Raw genomic sequence first — 18,856 nt, 5'->3', positions numbered from 1 at the left:
GTTGGACTTTGATATTTAATGTCCAAATTTAGCAAGTTTATACTGAATCATAAATTTTATGACCTGTAGCTACTTCTGTGATCATGTAGGTGAATTTTTTTGCAAGAGCACTGCTAAATTTCATGCAATCATTTCTACCTTGAGGATGTGACTTCACAATGATTTTCAGTATCTTTCTAAAATACAAAAATTTCAAGCAATGGGGAAACTAGCACATTCCTGATTTCACAATTCTAATATTCAGTTATCTTCTTTGGTTAAAATTTGGACTATTGTCCTTATCCTGAATTTGACAGATTGCTGTTTCCATATCTTACACTGGTAGTAATAAGACTCTAAATCATTTTTTTTTTAATGCAAATACTTACATTCTGATTACTTCTTGGAAAACAAAAACAAAAACAAAAAAAAAAAAAAAAAAAACTGATAAACCCTGTATCTCATGGAATTTCCAGGTTTTCTAGATTTTTGATGTTTTATGTCTAATTCTTTAAGAGTCTCTCCATATGGTTTACATTCTTTACATACACATCTTCATCCATTAATTCTCAGGGATGTACCATTAGAGTAAGTACTACCAGCTGCAACTCCAGGCTTCTATAGCTGTTCCACTTTGCAATTTCACTTCCAAATATCTTCAGATATAAAAGCAAAATTTAAAAGTGCACAAGACATTGAAGATGGATGTTATGAGACTTTCATGGAATGCAGCAGTTTTGTTATTTTTTATTTGCTTATTAGTGATCTGTACTTTGAACATGAATGTATTCCAATGTGATTATTTGTTCTCACAGATAGTACAGACATAACTGTACCAAAACAGAATGAAATCTGACCTTGAAGAACCTATTTGTCTAATATTTTAAAATATAGTAAGCTTGAACAAGTTGTTAAGGAGCAAATGTGAGGATATCACTGCTTTTGATGTTCTGTAAAGAAGAGACTTAAAATGGGAAAACTCATATCAAGTTCATGAATGCTATAAAACAAAAACAGAGAAGATTTTGTTCAGAAGCTTTATTATCTTTATTTGTGTGAGAAGAATGAATTGCCTATAGTTTTGCAAGTAATTTCTCCTATTATGGAAGCAATGAAAACTGGCAAAACCGAATAGACAGTCTCTTATTGCATCACATATAGTTTCCCAAGGAAAATAAACTTTCAGATTTCTCAGTCATGTGACATTAACTATATTCACACTTTTTTTGCAGAGAAGCAGGACATGGATCTCACATTAAAATAGCATTTTTATTTTGTCAGTTTTCTAACTACAACACCGCCCTCTGTCAGTATAAAGTTAGCCTTCAGGGAAATGAAATTGAATATAATGATAGAAAAATATATATTAGTTATTCAGTAAGACTGAGTGAATTAAAAGAATACTTTAATGAAATAATAATAACAAAAAAATGAATTGATTACATAAGAGCAAGTGAAAAATGCAAAGTAATAGACATTGGGAACGAAATCTCGAGGAATGATGCCTCTCACAGGTCTTTACATGCATTTTACAAACCCAGCAAAGTTCTCATCGTAGAAGTCAGTGAACACTTTTACATACAATGTCTGGAGTGGTGTCATTATAATACATTGTAGCAAATATGTTTTGGATGACAATAAATTTCACCGTCCAGCCTTTGGGAATATGTATAACTGTCAGGCAAAACTAAATGATCAGAAGCAGACAGCATGGGCAGATCCGGCCTGGCTAACCTGATTTCCTTCTGTGACAAGTTAACCCACTTAGTAGATGATGGAAAGGCTGTGGATGTTGTTTACCTGGATTTTAGTAGTGTTTGACACCATCTCCCACAGTATTCTCCTGGAAAAACTGTTTTTTTGTGGCTTCACTTGGTGAAGAACAGGCTGAATGGCCAGGCTCAAATAGTTACGGTGAATGCAGCTCAATCCAGTTGAAAACCAGTCACCAGAGGCATCCTGCAGGTTTCAGTCTTAGGGCCAATTTTGTTTAACATTTTTTTCAGTGATCTGGTTGAGAAGCTTGAATGAACTGCGAGTTTGCAGATGAAACAAGTTAGTCAGGACCGTTTATCTGTTTGAGCGTAAGAAGGCTTTGCAGAGGGTTCTGGATAGGCTAGATCAATGGGTCATGTGCAGTCACATTGGCTAATGGGTGGTTTGGATTTAGCCTGAGATTTCCAGAATAATAGTTATCTGGGACCATCTACCATGGGGTAGCCCTTCTTTGCTAGATAAAGAAAGAATCCTTACATATCCAACATTATTTTCTTCTGAAGGCATTCATTCTCTGTCATTGTCACTTGTCACTTCTTTTCTAAAGGCAACTTTTCATGAAGAAAACTGATGATGCCGTTTAAATAGTTTAAGTTCCTCACTGTAAGTCACTTCCTCCAGTCTTTGAAAATATTGCTTTTTTTTCTTGATGCTATGCGAGTCCACCAAACTTTTGCTAGTAAAAAAAACTTCTATTTTCATCTACATAATTGACAGAAATTCTGAAGGTGTCAGACATTCTTTCACTCTGCTATGAAACACTTGAAGAAAATTCTATTCAACAGATATCTCTTTGGCTGACAATACTTGAGATATACCATGTAGCTAGTCTACATACTGTGTGATTTGCTTATATTCTAAAAGCTAATTAATGATAAGAATGTTACATGCCACAGGTTAAAAAGCTTACAGAAATCTTAAGATGCTTACATCATTGACAGATAATTCTGTGAAGCAAACAACTTTCTCAAAGAATGAAATTAGGTTTGTTTGACAAGACCTTGAGTCTGTTTGACAAGAACTTCATAAAGCCATGCTCATTGGCATTAATTTTATTCCTATATGTTAACTTTTAATTTATCAAATTTCAAATCAGTGTTTCCATTTTCACCTTGAGTATGCAAGTTTAGGCATCGCTTTATGGAAAACATTTTAATTATTATTATTATTATTTCCAGAGAAATAATATTTTTACATTCTCTCACTCTCTCCTTCATTTTAGGAGTTACAGTGCTTGAAGGGCCTATTTATGCAGTGGGAGGCCATGATGGTTGGAGCTATTTGAATACAGTTGAGAGATGGGACCCTCAAAGTCAGCAGTGGACATTTGTGGCAAGTATGTCAATTGCCAGAAGCACTGTTGGAGTAGCAGCATTAAATGGCAAGTGAGTAGGGTATTCTTTTACAGTTCAAATGCGTTTCTTAGGAGGATGAAATAACTGTGACATACAGTAGTAAATAACTTCTGTCCTATTGTACTTGCGGTAACTTTTAAAGTACAGACACATTGTGCACACCCTAAAATCTTGTAGCTCTTACACTCATGTCAGATGTCGTTTTTCTGTGTATATATATGCTTATATATATACTTGTTCCTTTTGTTTAATATTCATATCAAATGCATAAAAAAATAGACATGACATTTCCGTGTGTATGTTCAGTATGAAAAATTGTCAGTTGACTCATCTTTCTTGTCTATGCCAGTTCTAGTTAACCGAGTTTGTCAGTCTAAAATATCCAATGATGAGGTTTGTTGCATGCTCTTTCAACTTGCTTCAGCCAGACATTGAGCCAGGAAACCTGCTTTGACTGAAGGCAACTACATTCATACAGGAAATAAACAGAAATTTGATTCTGACATTAATCTGCATTAAATCTGCAATTCTAAGTGTGTTTAGATTCTAAGTTTCTCTCTTAGAACTTTTTATTTTTTTAAAGTGATCCTTAAAACTCATTTTACAATAACACGATATTGTGCTGACACTTTTTATTAAGGAGCCGCATGCACTAAAGCTAGAAACCCGGGCCAAACTGCATCCCAGTAATACAATTATGCAAAATTCTGAGTATCTAATTTTCTGAAATGAAATTAGAGACATGAGGTTTGTAAAAGGTTCTCTTTGTTTGATAGTATAAGATGCTGTTTGCAATGTACCTACACTACTTATTACTTTTGTTTATCAATTGAAAGTATTTGCTTTTAGTTGCCTGTCAAAAAATAATACGATGTGAACTGTAAAATTTAGAGGTGGGAGAGGGATTCATCACACATAACTTCAGATACTTCTGGATAGACATCTACAACTGAGTCAGTTGTCCTCATAAGCTCACCTTATGATCAACTGAAGAAATAATTTTAAATTATCATACATCTTACTTATTCTAGACACTTATGCTAGGACAGCATGAATTATATCCTGTAAGTTCCTGTTTTGCTTCCTCAGTTATAAAGGAAACCAGGGAACTCTGTCTCAGTTTGTGATTTCTATTTTTTTTTTTTTTTTTTTTTTTTCATCTTAAATGAAGAAGATTGATACTTCTATGGGCTTCTATTCTTCTATTTTCTATGAAAATAAATGAAGATGCACGAGTAGGACTTGGGGGTCCTGGCAGACAAGAAGCTGGACGTGAGCCAGCAGTGTGCACTTGAAGCCTGTAAAGCCAACTATATACTAAGCTGCATTAAAAAACGGGTGGCCAGCAGAGAGAGGGAGATAATTGTCCCCCTCTAGTCAGCTCTTTTGAGGTCCCATCTGGAGTATTGCATCCAGTCCTAGGGCCCCCAGAACAAAAAGGACGTGGAGCTCTTGGAGCAGGTCCGGGGGAGGGCCACTAAGATGATCAGAAGGCTGGAGCACCTCTCTTATGAGGAAAGGTTGAAGGAACTGGACTTATTTAGCTTGGAGAAGAGAAGGCTCTGTGGAGACCTTCCAGTATTTGAAGGAAGAGTATAAATAGGAGGGGGAATGACTGTTTATACATGGGTGGGTAGTGATAGGACAAGGGAGAACAATTTTAAACTGAGATGGAAGATTTGGATTAGATAGTAGGAGGATGTTTTTCATACAGAGGGTGGTAATGCACTGGAACAGGTTGTCTGGAAAGGTTGTGGATGCCCCATCCCTGGAGGCATTCAGGGCAAGGCTGGATGTGGCTCTGGGCAGCCTGGTTTAGTGGTTGCCAACCCTGCTCATGTTGAGGTCCTTCTCAACCCAGGCCATTTTATGGTTCTGTGATTCTGTGATAAATACAGATAATCTTAAACCAGTAAAATAGTTTTAACATCATGTTTTTCATTCTCCTATTTACGTTAATGACGATATTTAAGTGTATTCCCCTTTCGCGTTTTTTTAATTGAAAGACATAAAAATATGAGGTTCTTTTCTTTATGAGATAATTTATAGTAAATTGCCAATAACAGATTTACTGTGTTGCTTGATTATACAGATAGAATTTAAAATGGCTTAAGCATGATAGAAATTCTACTTCAGCATTCACAGAAATAAAGCACGTTAAAATTTTTTTGAAGACTGCATATACTATTTTGTCCTTTCACACACGTGCAAATTTATGTTTCAGATTTTCAGATAAATTGGTGTTTTGTGGAAAGGCTTTGATGAAATCAAGTGTAATGTTTAAAAATATTTGTTATAATGTATATTCATTCAGTTATATTGAGTTCCACTGGTTTTACAGTAATTGAATTCATTTGGTGATGTATTCTCACAAATTGGATTTTTTTTCATAGCAATATTTTTCCAGCTCTATGCTTTTTAATTTTATATAAGAAACAGGCCAATTCAGATATCAGTTTATGTGCAGAGTAATATTTTGTTTTCATGTCCTATAATGAAACAAACCTAGAATAAGTCTTGTGTTATTTAAATTAAAATTGTGCTTGTTGCAAGTAGCAGTTGTTTTTGTTTAGTATTTAGTGTTAACTATTATGCATTACTGCAAATTGAATATGAGAAAGGTTAGCTTACTGAACCTTCATTTTCAAGAAAATAGCAAAATCCAAACCAAATCAGTATGTGCATATGAAAGGTTATCAAAATTGTTCTGTAGCCATACATATGGGATATATTTATTGTGTAATGACCTCAGAGAGGCTTAGGTTAATAATTCCACTAAGTCCTTAATAGCAGTTCAATGTTTTGCACAAGAGAATTTGTAATGTATTGCATTCATATAACCACCTACAAAATGTGATTGCATGGCTGATTATAGTCTCCTCCAGGAGTTCTGCTTCTTTGCCTTTCATGCATCATATAGTAAACTATCTGTGGCATTTTATCGTAGCAGAATCATTAAGGCTTGTTACTAATTCAGTGCCCTGCTCTTTTCTTTTGTACTTCTCTACACACAAATTCTTATTTCCTATCTGAGGATCCCAACAGTTCAGTGAATGTCTGTTTCAATTCAATGTGCATCATAGTCTTCTCAGTTTTTCAAGAAAGATTTAACTTGCCATTTTACATTCAGGCTGTTAAAAAGGAATCTCTGCAAAAGTCTGCTTCTTTTCATGTTCCTAGGTTAGTAAATCTGTGACTCTTAGAAGAGGACAATGAAATATGAAAATTCACAGTGAAAAGGAAGATTCATTTTGTCAGTTGTTTATGGACTGGTTCACCCCAGTTCCATGACAAACATGGCAGGGGGACTCACAGATCCACGTCCTGGGAAAGGGGAAAAGGGGAAAGGGTAGGGAGATAGGCCTAAAAACAAAACAGCAGCAACAATCTGAGGAGAAACAAACTAATTTTCTAAGTAAGATATTGGAATGCAAGATAACACAATATAATACAATATAATTGGAGTTGAAGATAATAAATCAAATAAAATCAGAGAGAGTCTCCAAAAACCAAAGGCTTTACTCTAAGTAAGCTGAGGCAATATGGCACTCAAAACAGAGACTAACTGGAAGATTGAAAAAAGTGGTCCCGTGATCTATGAATAGTTTTTATCTTTCCCTGAGTGGAAAACAGTAACAGAACAGCTAACAGTCCTCTGGGAGATGTTCTTCTCTTCTGGGACAGGCACCCGGAACTGGAGTATTCAGCTCTCACTGTACTACGTGATGTTATGACATGGAAAACTGATGACCAACACATAAAAGCATGACACATTTACAATCAGTATGCATTGCCTTGATTGTTAGAAAACATGGCAGATGCTAAAAACACTGCTAAATTACAGAGTGGGAACTTACTGAGGCTATCAGCTATTTAGTTACCAGGCTACCAGCTGCTTAGGCTGTGTTCGTATTTTGTGTGTTTTCTGTGCATCTACATCTTTTCAGTGAATATAAAGCACCATATACATTTGTTTGTCATTTTAACTGCATGAGCAAGATTTTTTTCTACTAGGTGATCGTTGACCAGCATAAAGTTAGCATTACAGTCATTTGCAAGGACTGCCATTCAGGTTTTGTAATAGTAAACACTGTCTTTTCTACTCACATTTCTTTTTCTCCTAATTTTACAGTGGATAAAAGATTTTGTGTAGATAATATAACATAGCATGTTATGTTTTAGTTTGTGTGTTAAGAATACTTCAGAGCAAGCAGACAGAATGAATAAAATTTAGAATCACAGAATGGCTAAGGTTGAAGGGACCTATGGAAATCATCTGTTCTACTGCCTCTGCTCAAGCAGAGATACCTAGAACAAGTTGCCCAGGACCATATACAGGCATATTCATCTTTTGAACATCTTTAAGATCATTTCACACTGGTCAACCTATTCCAGTGTTCAGTCACTCACACAGTAAAGTGTGAGTAAAGTTTTTTGATGTTTAGACTGGCCCCTTCTGTGTTTTAGTCTGTGTTCATTGGCTCTTGGCACTGGGCACTACTGGTACGAACCTGTTCTCTTTGCATGCTCCCTTCAGGTGTTCCTATACATTGATATTTCCCCTGAGCACTTCTACTTGTTGAACATCTTGAGATTCTTGTCAGTCCACCTCTCCAGCCTAATACATGGCAGAAGAAGGCAATCTGCTCACACTGCCTAGTCTAAATTTTTGAATGTAATGTGAGTCCCATTGTAATTATATAGATATTATATGTGGATGTCATATTCATATGTGTACATATAAATGTATGTCCAATAGGATATGTAAACATTTAAATCTTAATAATTTTTTTACAAAGCTAATATAATTTGATAAGTATCTTTATGAACTTTGACAACTCTTACAGAAGCTATCAAGTATCTACTACTTTCAACAACAAAATCTCATGTCATATCCACTGTTAACTATTTTTTTCTAATTTGAAACTAAATCAACTTCTCAGTAACTTCTATTGAGATAAAATGAAATTTCTTTTGAATCAGTAGAGCAGCTTTAGCTGAGCATTTCATTATTGATTGAATTCAGTGAATTGAGAACGATTTGTTCATTGTGAAGGTCACAGACTAAACGATCTAAGACTTTTTTTAGTCATCCATATAATTGCAGTGCACTGATGATTTTCTTACTTCAGTAAAAAAACTGTGCAATAAATGAATATAGAGAAAGAAAGTATGGAACAATATTTTGATCTAAAATGATTGAACTGACAAAGCAAATGAATATCCTAAGTATACTATACCAGCTCAATCTAGCACAAAGTCATTCTGTGAACTCAAAAACATTTTCTTATTTAATGACAGATGCACTCCATTTATGTTTTAATAAACAAGACAGAGAATAAGGGGCCTTGACCTTATACTGTAGTAAAACAATAATTTACAGACTACTTTATCTTATTTCTCGTGTAGTCTGATACAGTCAATGACGTTTTCAACTGGAGGAACTTGCAGTCAGTCTTGCAAAGATAAAGTAGCCCAAAATGTAACTTTGATTACAATTAAATTTACTTGATACAGGTTCTTTCTTTCAGAAAAGTTTACCTCCTAGTGTAGGAAGTAGAGTTTTGCCATAATGATATTGTTCATATAAAGGTGTTACTCTCAGAGTCTTTTCAAATTCCGATAGTTAGTAGCTCTTTAATTGTTGGCACTTATTCTATGACTTTTTTTCATTTTTTCTTAAACAAGCTGTATTTATTCCTAATGTATCCCACTCCTGTGTTACCAAATACATGAAGTACCATTACAAATTTACAGATAGAAATGTATTCATTAATGCTTTCCATTCAGAAAATTGTCATATTCAACTTTTGCCAGTGAACAGCTGACCTAACCAAGGCAGTGCGGATAGAGAGATTTCATCTGCACAGTCTCCTTGGTCAAATGTGGATTGCTAGCACTGATGAAAATTCCAACCTTCCCCTTCTTTCCACCTGTCAGACTTCCTTTCTGACAAAGTATTCCTCTGTTGCTCTTTCAGGCATACTGAAAGGTAGAAAAGGGCACAAAGGGGCCTAAACAAAAGACCAGACAAGGTCTTTGATATTTTTGGTGAAAGAATTTTGAAAGGCGAACCTCATTAAGAAATGCCGGAAAGACATGATTCAACTGTTTTCACAAGCTATAGCAACTCACATCAAAGGCACTCTGTTCTTTTGAGGTTGGTTTGTCAAACTGAATTTAAAAATGTCTTTTCTGATTAGGTATCAAAGGTTTGTAATCATAGCACTGAGATAAATGCTTTTGATCCAACTAGTCATGATTTCTCCTTTCTCCTACTTTGCTGAAAAAAGGTTTTTTGTAGCTGAGAGTTTGCTCTCTCAAATAGTGTTCTTGTATTCTTTGTGTATGTTGTTTCCATAGAAATAAATAGGAGGCATTACTTTTGGTGTGACCTAAGTGTGTGTATGGTGTATGTATATATATATATATACGTTTAGGAATCTATGCCCATCTTAATGTAAAAAGAACTCACCAAATCCTGAAAAAAAAAAAAAAAAAAAGAAAAAGAAAAAAAAGAAAAAAAACCAACAAACTTCCAGTTCAGTGGAGGCTAAATTCATATCCACTCACAGTATCTGAATAAATTGAAATTTAGGCTGTTGAGGAATAGAAATCTGTAACATCTCCAGAGGCAAAACTTTCATTGTGAACCATGGAGATAAAGTACTCAGTAATTAATCCTTTTTTTTTTTTTTTTTTCCCTTGCTGACCTTTCCTTGTAAACAGAGATGATTATAAAAGAAATTCAGTTTTAATAGGATTCACCTCCATAGAATGAGATACAGTTCAGTAAACAGAATATTCCCAACTCAAAAGTGAAATGAAGATATGCTTACTATGTGATTATTATCCCTCTGCTTACTTCTGAAACGTTCTTAATCATGCAATGTTGAAAATAAAGTCTTAAAATATTGTAGGCACTCAGAAGTTATCATGTGCAAAAGTTAGACATCTGCAAGAAGTCTACAGATACCAGTTATCTGGGAGAAATAGGAAAGATGCCTTTATTGTGAATTTAGACTTATTGTGAATTTAGACTTTTTGTGGATTGTACACATTGTATCCCAGTGGTATATGTACAGTAAAAGAGCAGGTAGAAGTAGTACAGAGCACTTAGGTAAGGTAAAGTTACTAAGATAGTATTGCGAATTAACAGTGTAAAATAAAAAATGAATAATAAAAAAAAAAAGACAAACACTAATTTGTTAAATTCAGTCACTTAATTGTCTTCAGTGTCTGAATTCTAAAGGCATATGCACATGAAAATGAAAATCTACTTACAAGTGTATTCAACAAATCAGTCAAATCGGATGTGGTATCTGTTAACTGAGAGACATAAGAGTAGCCCTTGCAGTTGCAGGGCTTAAATCTTATCACAGTAATGACAGATTATCACACATTTTTAGAGAAATCAATTATACTTTTCCATGCAGAAATTTTTATGTCTGAACTGTTACCAAGAAGGGTAAAATTACAAAAAAATTATTCATTCAAAGTCATCTAATTAAATATGACTGAGCAATAAAGAGAGTTCTAAATTTCTTGAGATATGAGTATCTCAAAAACTTCAGTTAGTTGTGCAGTATCCTGGACATTCAGCACTGTTTGCAGTGCTGTTGTTACCTAGTTACTTTGGGCTAGAGTGAATAACTGTGGATTACAGAATTTAGCAGAAGAGTGGAAATGTTTCCTTACTGAAGCATCCAGGCTCAGCTACAGTGTTTTAAAACAATTCAGTTTCAAATTGTATTTGTCTGAAATTGACCCTTATGAAATAAAATTGTACTGCTAATCTAATGAATCATAGAATTGTTCAGGTTGGAAAAGACCTTCAAGATCACCAAGTCCAACCACAATCTAACCATACTACCCTAACTCAAGCAACCCTCTGCTAAATCATGTCCTTGAGCACCACATCCAAAAGGTTTTTAAACACATGGATTTCAGTGCTTAATAACTTCTTTCTGTAAAGATGTTTTTCCTGATATCCAACCTAGAACTTCGCTGGTGTAGCATGAGGCCATTTCCCTTTGTCCTGTCACCTGTTGGATGTAGAAATGGGTAAGACATGTTATAGGCAGTTGTGTGAAGTCTTGAGATCTCTCCCCCTTGTTCTTGTGGGGGACTTCAACTTCCCAGATATCTGCTGGAATTATAATACAGCAGGAAAGAACAGGCCCAGAGGTTCCTAGAGTGTATGGGTGATAACTTCCTGATACAGGTGGTGAAGGAGCCAACATGGGGAAGCAAAATCCTGGTCTATTACTTACTTAGATATAAACACAATCGAAACCTAGAATGGTAGCCCCAAAATCTTATTTTATATATATAATAAAAATATAAATAAATTTTATTCTGCTCTGAACAGTTGTTTTAACAGAAATTAGATAGATAGCTGACTGAAACTGTTATCAGTTTTTATGAACAATATATGTTTCCCTATTGGCAACTCAGAGATGCTTTTAGATACATTTCACTAGCTGTCTTAACTGAAGTAGGCAAATGAGAAACAGTGCTTCACAGTGAACTTTCATGCCAGAAGTGATAGTTATTCCTTCTGCCAGTTAGGTTAGGGGAACACATGATGGTTCTCACTGAGCCCTGCAGAAGTTTTAGTACTTTGCATTTTTTAAAACCATGTGAAGTGTTTATTTGTCCAAACATTTACTTAGAATTCTATCTCAGGCCTGTATACCACTGTCTCCATATTTAAGAATTAATTCACATATTTACATTAAACTATCTACTGCCATTTGAACTGACTTGTGAACTCCAGCAGTCTTCTCTTGTAGGGATGTTTTTTTCTTCTGCATACAGTAAACAGCGTTTGATCACTGTCTGCGTGCGACTGAACCAAGTCCCAGATCTTCTCTGCAAATAACAGTAACATCCTTGCAGACAGTTAAATTTATTTTCATGTAAATGGATTTGGATCAAGTGCTAACATGTCCTTTTAGTGCTGTTCTTAAGCTCTTTATCTCTGATAAAGAGGAACAATACAGTCGTGGCTGGCCAACTGAACTTTAGGCTCTGCTTGCCACCTTGAACATAAAGCAATTTAAAAAATGCAGACATCGACAGATTAACCCTAATATGTAGCAGTCTTAATTGTGGATTTGTCCCACATGTGGATACATGATAATTGTATACAAAGGTAAATATCTCTGGATATCCAGTAAGTCTGGATACTCAGAAGCTTAAATATCTTTTCCCTTATATTTCTCTCTACTTGAAACTTTAGCAAATAGGAGTATATCTGTCAGGCAGTACCAAAATATCTCACAACTTCTGTGACATATTTAGTGGTGGTATTACGTTTTCTTTATCCATCAGAATCCAGGCCAAGGAAATATAATGGTGAATGCACATTTAAGTAACTCTGAATTCATGGACTGTTTAGGACAGTAAAAGCTTCCAAATGAATAACTACATCCCACAGACAGCTTTTGCATCCTGAATTACTCAGTGGTTGGACTTTCAAATAGCTGATTAGTAATTCTTCAAGCACTGTATGAAAGACAGTAGACTGCAGAAGGATTCATATAAAACACGGATGCAGCATGACTATAGATAGTTATCAGAACTGTTTTCTCCTGGGAAGCATTACAAAAAATGGGAGGAAACAAGAATCTTGCCTGCAGGTAGTAACAAACAAACTGTTTTTTTAAGCCACATTTTGCCATTTCATATTTAAAATGTTTTCTGAGATTTTCCAAGATTTCCATACAGAGCTGAATCCTCATAGTATATTCTGGTGAACAATTGAGTACCAGCCCTGCTCATGTGATTTATAAATTTATAGAGAAAAATCTATGTATCACAGTGGCTTTTGGCAGTATGTGCTATAGTCAAAGAACAAAGATAACCATTTCCAGAATGAAAATATCTTAATTCCTATGGATCTGTGCAAAACACAAGTAGAATTTGGATTTAGTAATAATATTAAAATTATTTATGTTTACTGATCAGGTGAAATTCATATGATTTTGAGAAAGTATATTTTGTTTTTCTCCCATTTGTTAAAGTCAGCTTAAAGTACACTAACAAAGAAACAAAAAAACCCACAACCAAACAGCAACAAAAAAAAAATCCTTTATTTCTACAGTTCTAAACTGTTTTTTTTAATTAATATTTTATTGTGCATTTTCTTAGATTATATTCAGTTGGAGGTCGAGATGGAAGCTCATGTTTGAGTTCAATGGAATATTATGATCCTCATACAAATAAATGGAATATGTGTGCTCCAATGTGTAAGAGAAGAGGAGGTGTAGGAGTGGCTACATGTGATGGCTTTCTTTATGCAGTTGGAGGTCATGATGCTCCTGCTTCTAACCACTGCTCACGACTACTGGACTATGTAGAAAGGTATCTACTACATACATTTTTTAAATATATTGTCTGGAAGCATCATTTTCTTACTTATATAATGGTGAAATTTACAGCAGACTTTTTTTTTCTTTCCCTAAGACAAACTGACTTCCTTTTTCCTGTAAGAAAATTCTTAGAAGCTTCCAACAGAATAGTTTTGGAGATTATTTTCTTTTCCTTTTTTTCTCTCACAGCGCTGTTAAATTTTAAATTCGACACAAAACTTACCTCTTTTCACTTAACATTTAATAAATCTTTGTTTCTGAATCAAGACATTACACATTGCAGAGTCATTAAGTAAACTTTGAGGAGATAAAAACTCTGGCCTGAAATAACTGTATAACATAATAATGTAACTAAAGATGTAGCAGGGAAGGAAGATATAATAGATATTTAACAGCACTATCACTTCCCCTACATGGGTATCAGCTTTACACATTATATTTGCAGTACCCTGTATTTCACAAGCTGGTATTCTGCAAATTCAAGATTATCCAGTAGGGCAGTGCCACTCATTTTGAAGGTACTCTTCAGATGTTCCACTCGGGTTTGACTTTTTTTTTTTTTTTTTAATTTCTGTTTTTGAATGTTTTGAAGAAGAATACAGTAAAATACATTTACCATACATATACAGGTAGCAAAGTTTAAAGCAGATATATTTGATCAGTTGTTTAATTTAAGCATGGAATAGGTATAGACAGGTACCAGGAAAGAGACTTTTTTTCCATTAAGTGTTTAAAAATGTATTAAATGTCATTTTTTGTCTTTTTTTTTTTTTTATATATTTGAGTTTATTAGTTATTCAACAAGTAATCCTGAATCCTGAATTTCTAATTTGAAACTTATTCCATATGATTTTCCTCATGCTTAGACTTTATCCCATGTGCAAAATACTTATGTTTTCCTTATCTCCAATGGATGGAAAGTTGATCAGAGAAATCCCAGGTCTATATCATCTTAATCTCGATGGTTATCTATCTATAAATAACAATACCCAGTTTTTTTCATGAAATAAATTTATATTAGTACTAAAATCATAATCATAAAGAAGTGACCCACAAGGATCACGGAGTCCAACTTCTAACAGCAACTGGTGACAATATCTTTACTACTTCCTCTCCTTATTCGTACTTATAAGGAAGCTTTTTTTTTTTTTTTTCCTTCCGATTTTGACAAGAAAATTCTTCAAAAATAAATCCTTTCCCATTACATGTGATTTTTTCAGAGAGTGTAATAGCAATGAGTTAACCACATATACTTTACCTATTTGGTATCTGAATTGCATTATACAGTGTTCTTTGTCTAGGTATTTTTGCACTGATATGAATAATGTGCTTTATGGGCAGCTATCTTCCAGTGTAAAAATTAAAACTAAGAAGTCAGAACTTGGAAGAATATTAGTTTGCATTGAGTAGATGTGAGCTGAATGAAAGTCTCCATGAGAAAATGGGCAGTATCTCAAAGCACTGCCAATAACTGACAGGTGTATAATATGGCTTCAATGCATCTACTTTTACATTTGAAAATTCACTCTCCTTCCAAAAAATATTTCCAATGACTTAGGATGCCAAAGTCTAATAAGTGTTTATTATATGATTTATTATATTATCTCATATATCCCTGAAAGTTTTACCTTCTGTAAAAATATTTTCGACATTACTTAAATCTAGTGACAACATATTCGTGTTTTTTGAATGCTGCTGTTAAATCCTGCTCGATACCAGTTAAGACATCTAGTTTGTTTCCCAGTTTTTTATGTTGATGCAATTTTAAAGGATTTCTTATGACACTGAGTAATCTCTTCTTAAGAATTATAAAATTTGGAGATATTTTGGCAGTGAAGCAATACTTGAAAAAGAATGCTGCTTGCTCTAGGTGCAATATCTATTGACAAGTTAAACAAGTTATTTATAGATTTTTTTTCCTTTCTCACCTTGATTTCAAATTCATTTTTTTCCCACATTAATGAACTTTACTGTAAACCTTCTCAGTCTAGGGTATATACAATTATTGTGAAACCAAAAGGTACAGTTGTATTTAGCAAAAGAAAAAATATTAGAAAACTCAGACTTTTTTGGACAATTACAAAATGAACAAACAAAAACACCTTGACCAAATTATTTTGCAATTTTATCCCGCTGATAGAATTAAGTTTTAAGCATTTTGTTTAGCTTTTGGGTGTCCAATCTTTTGGCTTGCCTGGGCCACATTTTGTGAAGAGGAATTGTCTTGGGCTGCAGATAAAATATATAATATAGTCAATGTATGTAACTAACAAAATTTATTTTATTTTAAAATACTTTTTATTGAAACATTAAAAAAAAGAGAACAAAAAAACCCAAACATATAACTAGTGGGATCTAGTGGGACCTGGTTTTTGTGAAAGTAATGCATTGGTCTGGTTCAGTGGAAGTGGTTGTAATTCTTCATGAATCCTGAAGGTGTTTGTCAAGAGATTTTTTTATGAAATTTTATTCTTCTTGGGATTCATCCTTGAAAACAGTTGTTCACAAATGTACCTGTTGCCAAAAAGCAATGGCATCAGTAAGATGTGAATGTGAAGCGAGGGATATTTTTCTTTGGTAAGATAGTGTCACATTCTATCCATAAGGGGAGGATCTCAGTAGCAATAATAATGTAATGATATTATATAATGATGGAAAACTTTAGCCATCACAGAGTTCCTTTTTAGTTAATTTAGACTGTCATTTCCAAAGTCTGAGCTACCTTACACATCAAATGACTGAAGTCTGCCCAAGACATTTCATCATTAAACTGTTCATTTCTCTCAACTGATTGAAAAGTGATTCTACTACATATTATAGATGCAGAAAAAAAAAGTATTTCTATCATACTCTGATGTAAAAATCTACTACTTTGTTATCTGAATGAAATATCCATCACCTAAAAATGAGTTTAACCTAATACTCCAGGCTGCCTTAGTAACTCACTGAGAGGCAATATCAATGGATTGATTTCAGCTTTATAGTAGATGCTAAATATACTGAAATGGCCTCTGGTATTAACTGATGTTACACTGTTAATGAATATCTAAGTTAATAGCATAAATTAAATATTTAATTTTTGAATGTCTATTATTATGTAATTCTGCTCTCAGTTTTAGAAATTCTGTGATGGTTGTCGTTAAAACTGTACTATTTTCTTCACTTGTAGAGAGATTCTAACTGAAATGAAGTTAAAAACATGAATTCCTGGGGAGGTTTTCTGGCTATGAACATTTTATATTAGCACAGTAGAATATAATTATTGCAAAAATACTTTAATATTCTACAAAAATATAATGATTTATTTCAAATTTACACATAAATATATACATTAAGATATTGCTCTTCTACTCAGAGCTATGTTATGACACCTTACACCATAAATAGTTTAGGATTCTTTATTAATTTTCTTTTTTTTTTTCAAATAGTTAACTGGAAGTTTCAAATCAACATTAAAATACATGAATTGGGAATACAGTAATCTTTTCTTTCTGCTGTTACAGAAATATTTTTGATAAGGTGCTCATGGATTTTTGTTTTTATGCAAAATGGCTGTATTTCCCATGAAGATCAGCATGAAACAACACTTTGCTTCTCACTGTGCATTCAATTTCCCTTGTCCTTCATTAGGTATGATCCAAAAACTGACACATGGACAATGGTGGCTCCACTGAGTATGCCTCGAGATGCTGTTGGTGTCTGTCTCCTTGGTGACAGGTTGTATGCAGTAGGTGGATACGATGGGCAAACATACTTGAACACTATGGAAGCCTATGACCCTCAAACTAATGAATGGACACAGGTACTTTTTATAGTCTGTATTTTTTCTCATGCATTTTGATATTTTCTCAAAAACAAAACAAAATAAAAAAAAAAAAACCAAACCACTTCTTTTATGAAAAAATATTTTGGTATCTTAGATTGCTATGGCTGTGAAAGTATTCTTAATTTTTTTTTTTTCAGTTATTATGTTAAAAGATTCCTCTTCAGGTAGGAAAAAGAACTAAGAAACCAGTAGAAGAGAGAATAAACACTCATTAGAAATGTAATCTTTTACCATTCAGGTGAAACTAGCTAATATCTATTCCACCTGCTTTTTGCGCAGAAGTAATGTTACAAAAATTGTTAAAATGAATCCAGAATTTTAATTGCTGACAGGCATGTTTTGAAGATGTTTCATGTGAAAATACTGTGTTTACTGTATGTAGGAAGCTAAGTTTTCATTTCATTTTTCAATTTCATTTGCCTTTTTTTGATGGATATTTTGAAATGTTGAAATATATGTATGCACCTAGTACTGAACTGTATAAGAATAGAAGCATTTTCATAGTGCAAAGTGGTTGCAATTGGTGATTTTGTTGTAAAGAAAATGTCATAATAGTTTTTTTTTTTTTTTCCCCACATTTTCAAGCAAAAGATACAATATACGATTAAGTAATTTAAAACTACAGTACTAGCACATTGTGGGTATTTAATCCCATTTGTTTAAAATATTTTATATTAATACTGACAAAAAACTTTGGCTCACTCTTGCATGACTAGACTATTCAGTTTTGTTGTTGTTTTTTTGTTGTTTTTTTTTATTTTATTTTTTGTTTTGTTTTGTTTTAATGCAGATGGCTTCCTTAAATATTGGAAGAGCTGGTGCCTGTGTTGTAGTCATCAAGCAACCATGACTTTGTCAGCACTGCTTAGGACTTTACTGACTGTGAAATGATTATTTTTCTATCAAGACAAGAACAACTTCACATGACATGGATTTACGCAATGAATACTGCGTTGATCACAAATTTGAAGAAGCATGAGTGAGAAATATAGAGGATTTATACCAAATAAAATCATAAAAATTATTCATTCCGTGAAGAAGAAAAAAATTAGATTGCTGTAGGCATAAATATGTAAGCATACAATAATATATTCTGTACTGTTCTCTCAAATGTGTTCTAGAGAACTGGATAATTAAAAGCATCAAGGGACAGCTCTACATAAGAATCAGAAAGGAATTCAAGAGTGGCTTTCACAGCTTTAAGAGTTTTAACAGTGGAAACATAAAAGTATATTTAATGACTTTCAAACTCTTGTTTGCTTGTTTGTTTGTTTTTTGAGAGAAAAGTAGATAATACAATTTTTCTATTGAGGTCTTTTCTTCAAATTGGTTATGGCTTTACCGTCTAGACAGGTAGTTATTTTAAGGAAGACAATTAGAACTTACTGAAGTGCAGAAAAGGAAAAGTCTGGATATTCAATTTTAATTTGTAATGATTAATCTCTTGTTGTACAGTAGGAAGAAAAAACCCAAACTAACTAAACATCCAAGATTATATTTTTGTTTAGATTGTACCTCCTTGCATCTTAGAATCTATGAGGGAA

General features: G+C 33.6%; 1 protein-coding gene across 2 annotated transcripts in view; it reads left to right on the top strand.

Moving 5' to 3' along the window:
• KLHL1 (kelch like family member 1) overlaps positions 1-18,193 on the top strand; it is a 233,951-nt gene extending 215,758 nt beyond the window's left edge. For both annotated transcript variants that reach the window (XM_042867520.1, XM_042867519.1), the window contains 4 exons: positions 2,978-3,140; positions 13,266-13,478; positions 17,117-17,288; positions 18,103-18,193. In XM_042867520.1, the coding sequence (XP_042723454.1) occupies positions 2,978-3,140; positions 13,266-13,478; positions 17,117-17,288; positions 18,103-18,162 (608 nt within the window). In that variant the 3' untranslated portion in view covers positions 18,163-18,193. The remainder of the gene's footprint in view (positions 1-2,977; positions 3,141-13,265; positions 13,479-17,116; positions 17,289-18,102) is intronic.
• The last annotated feature ends 663 nt before the right edge of the window (positions 18,194-18,856 follow it).

This window comes from Lagopus leucura, unplaced genomic scaffold (assembly GCF_019238085.1).
Source record: "Lagopus leucura isolate 7727_CA_CO unplaced genomic scaffold, USGS_WTPT01 Super-Scaffold_100001, whole genome shotgun sequence".
In the NCBI taxonomy this organism is placed as follows: domain Eukaryota; kingdom Metazoa; phylum Chordata; class Aves; order Galliformes; family Phasianidae; genus Lagopus; species Lagopus leucura.
The sequence above is the reverse complement of the archived record's forward strand: the minus strand, read 5'-3'. Positions and strand labels throughout refer to the sequence as shown.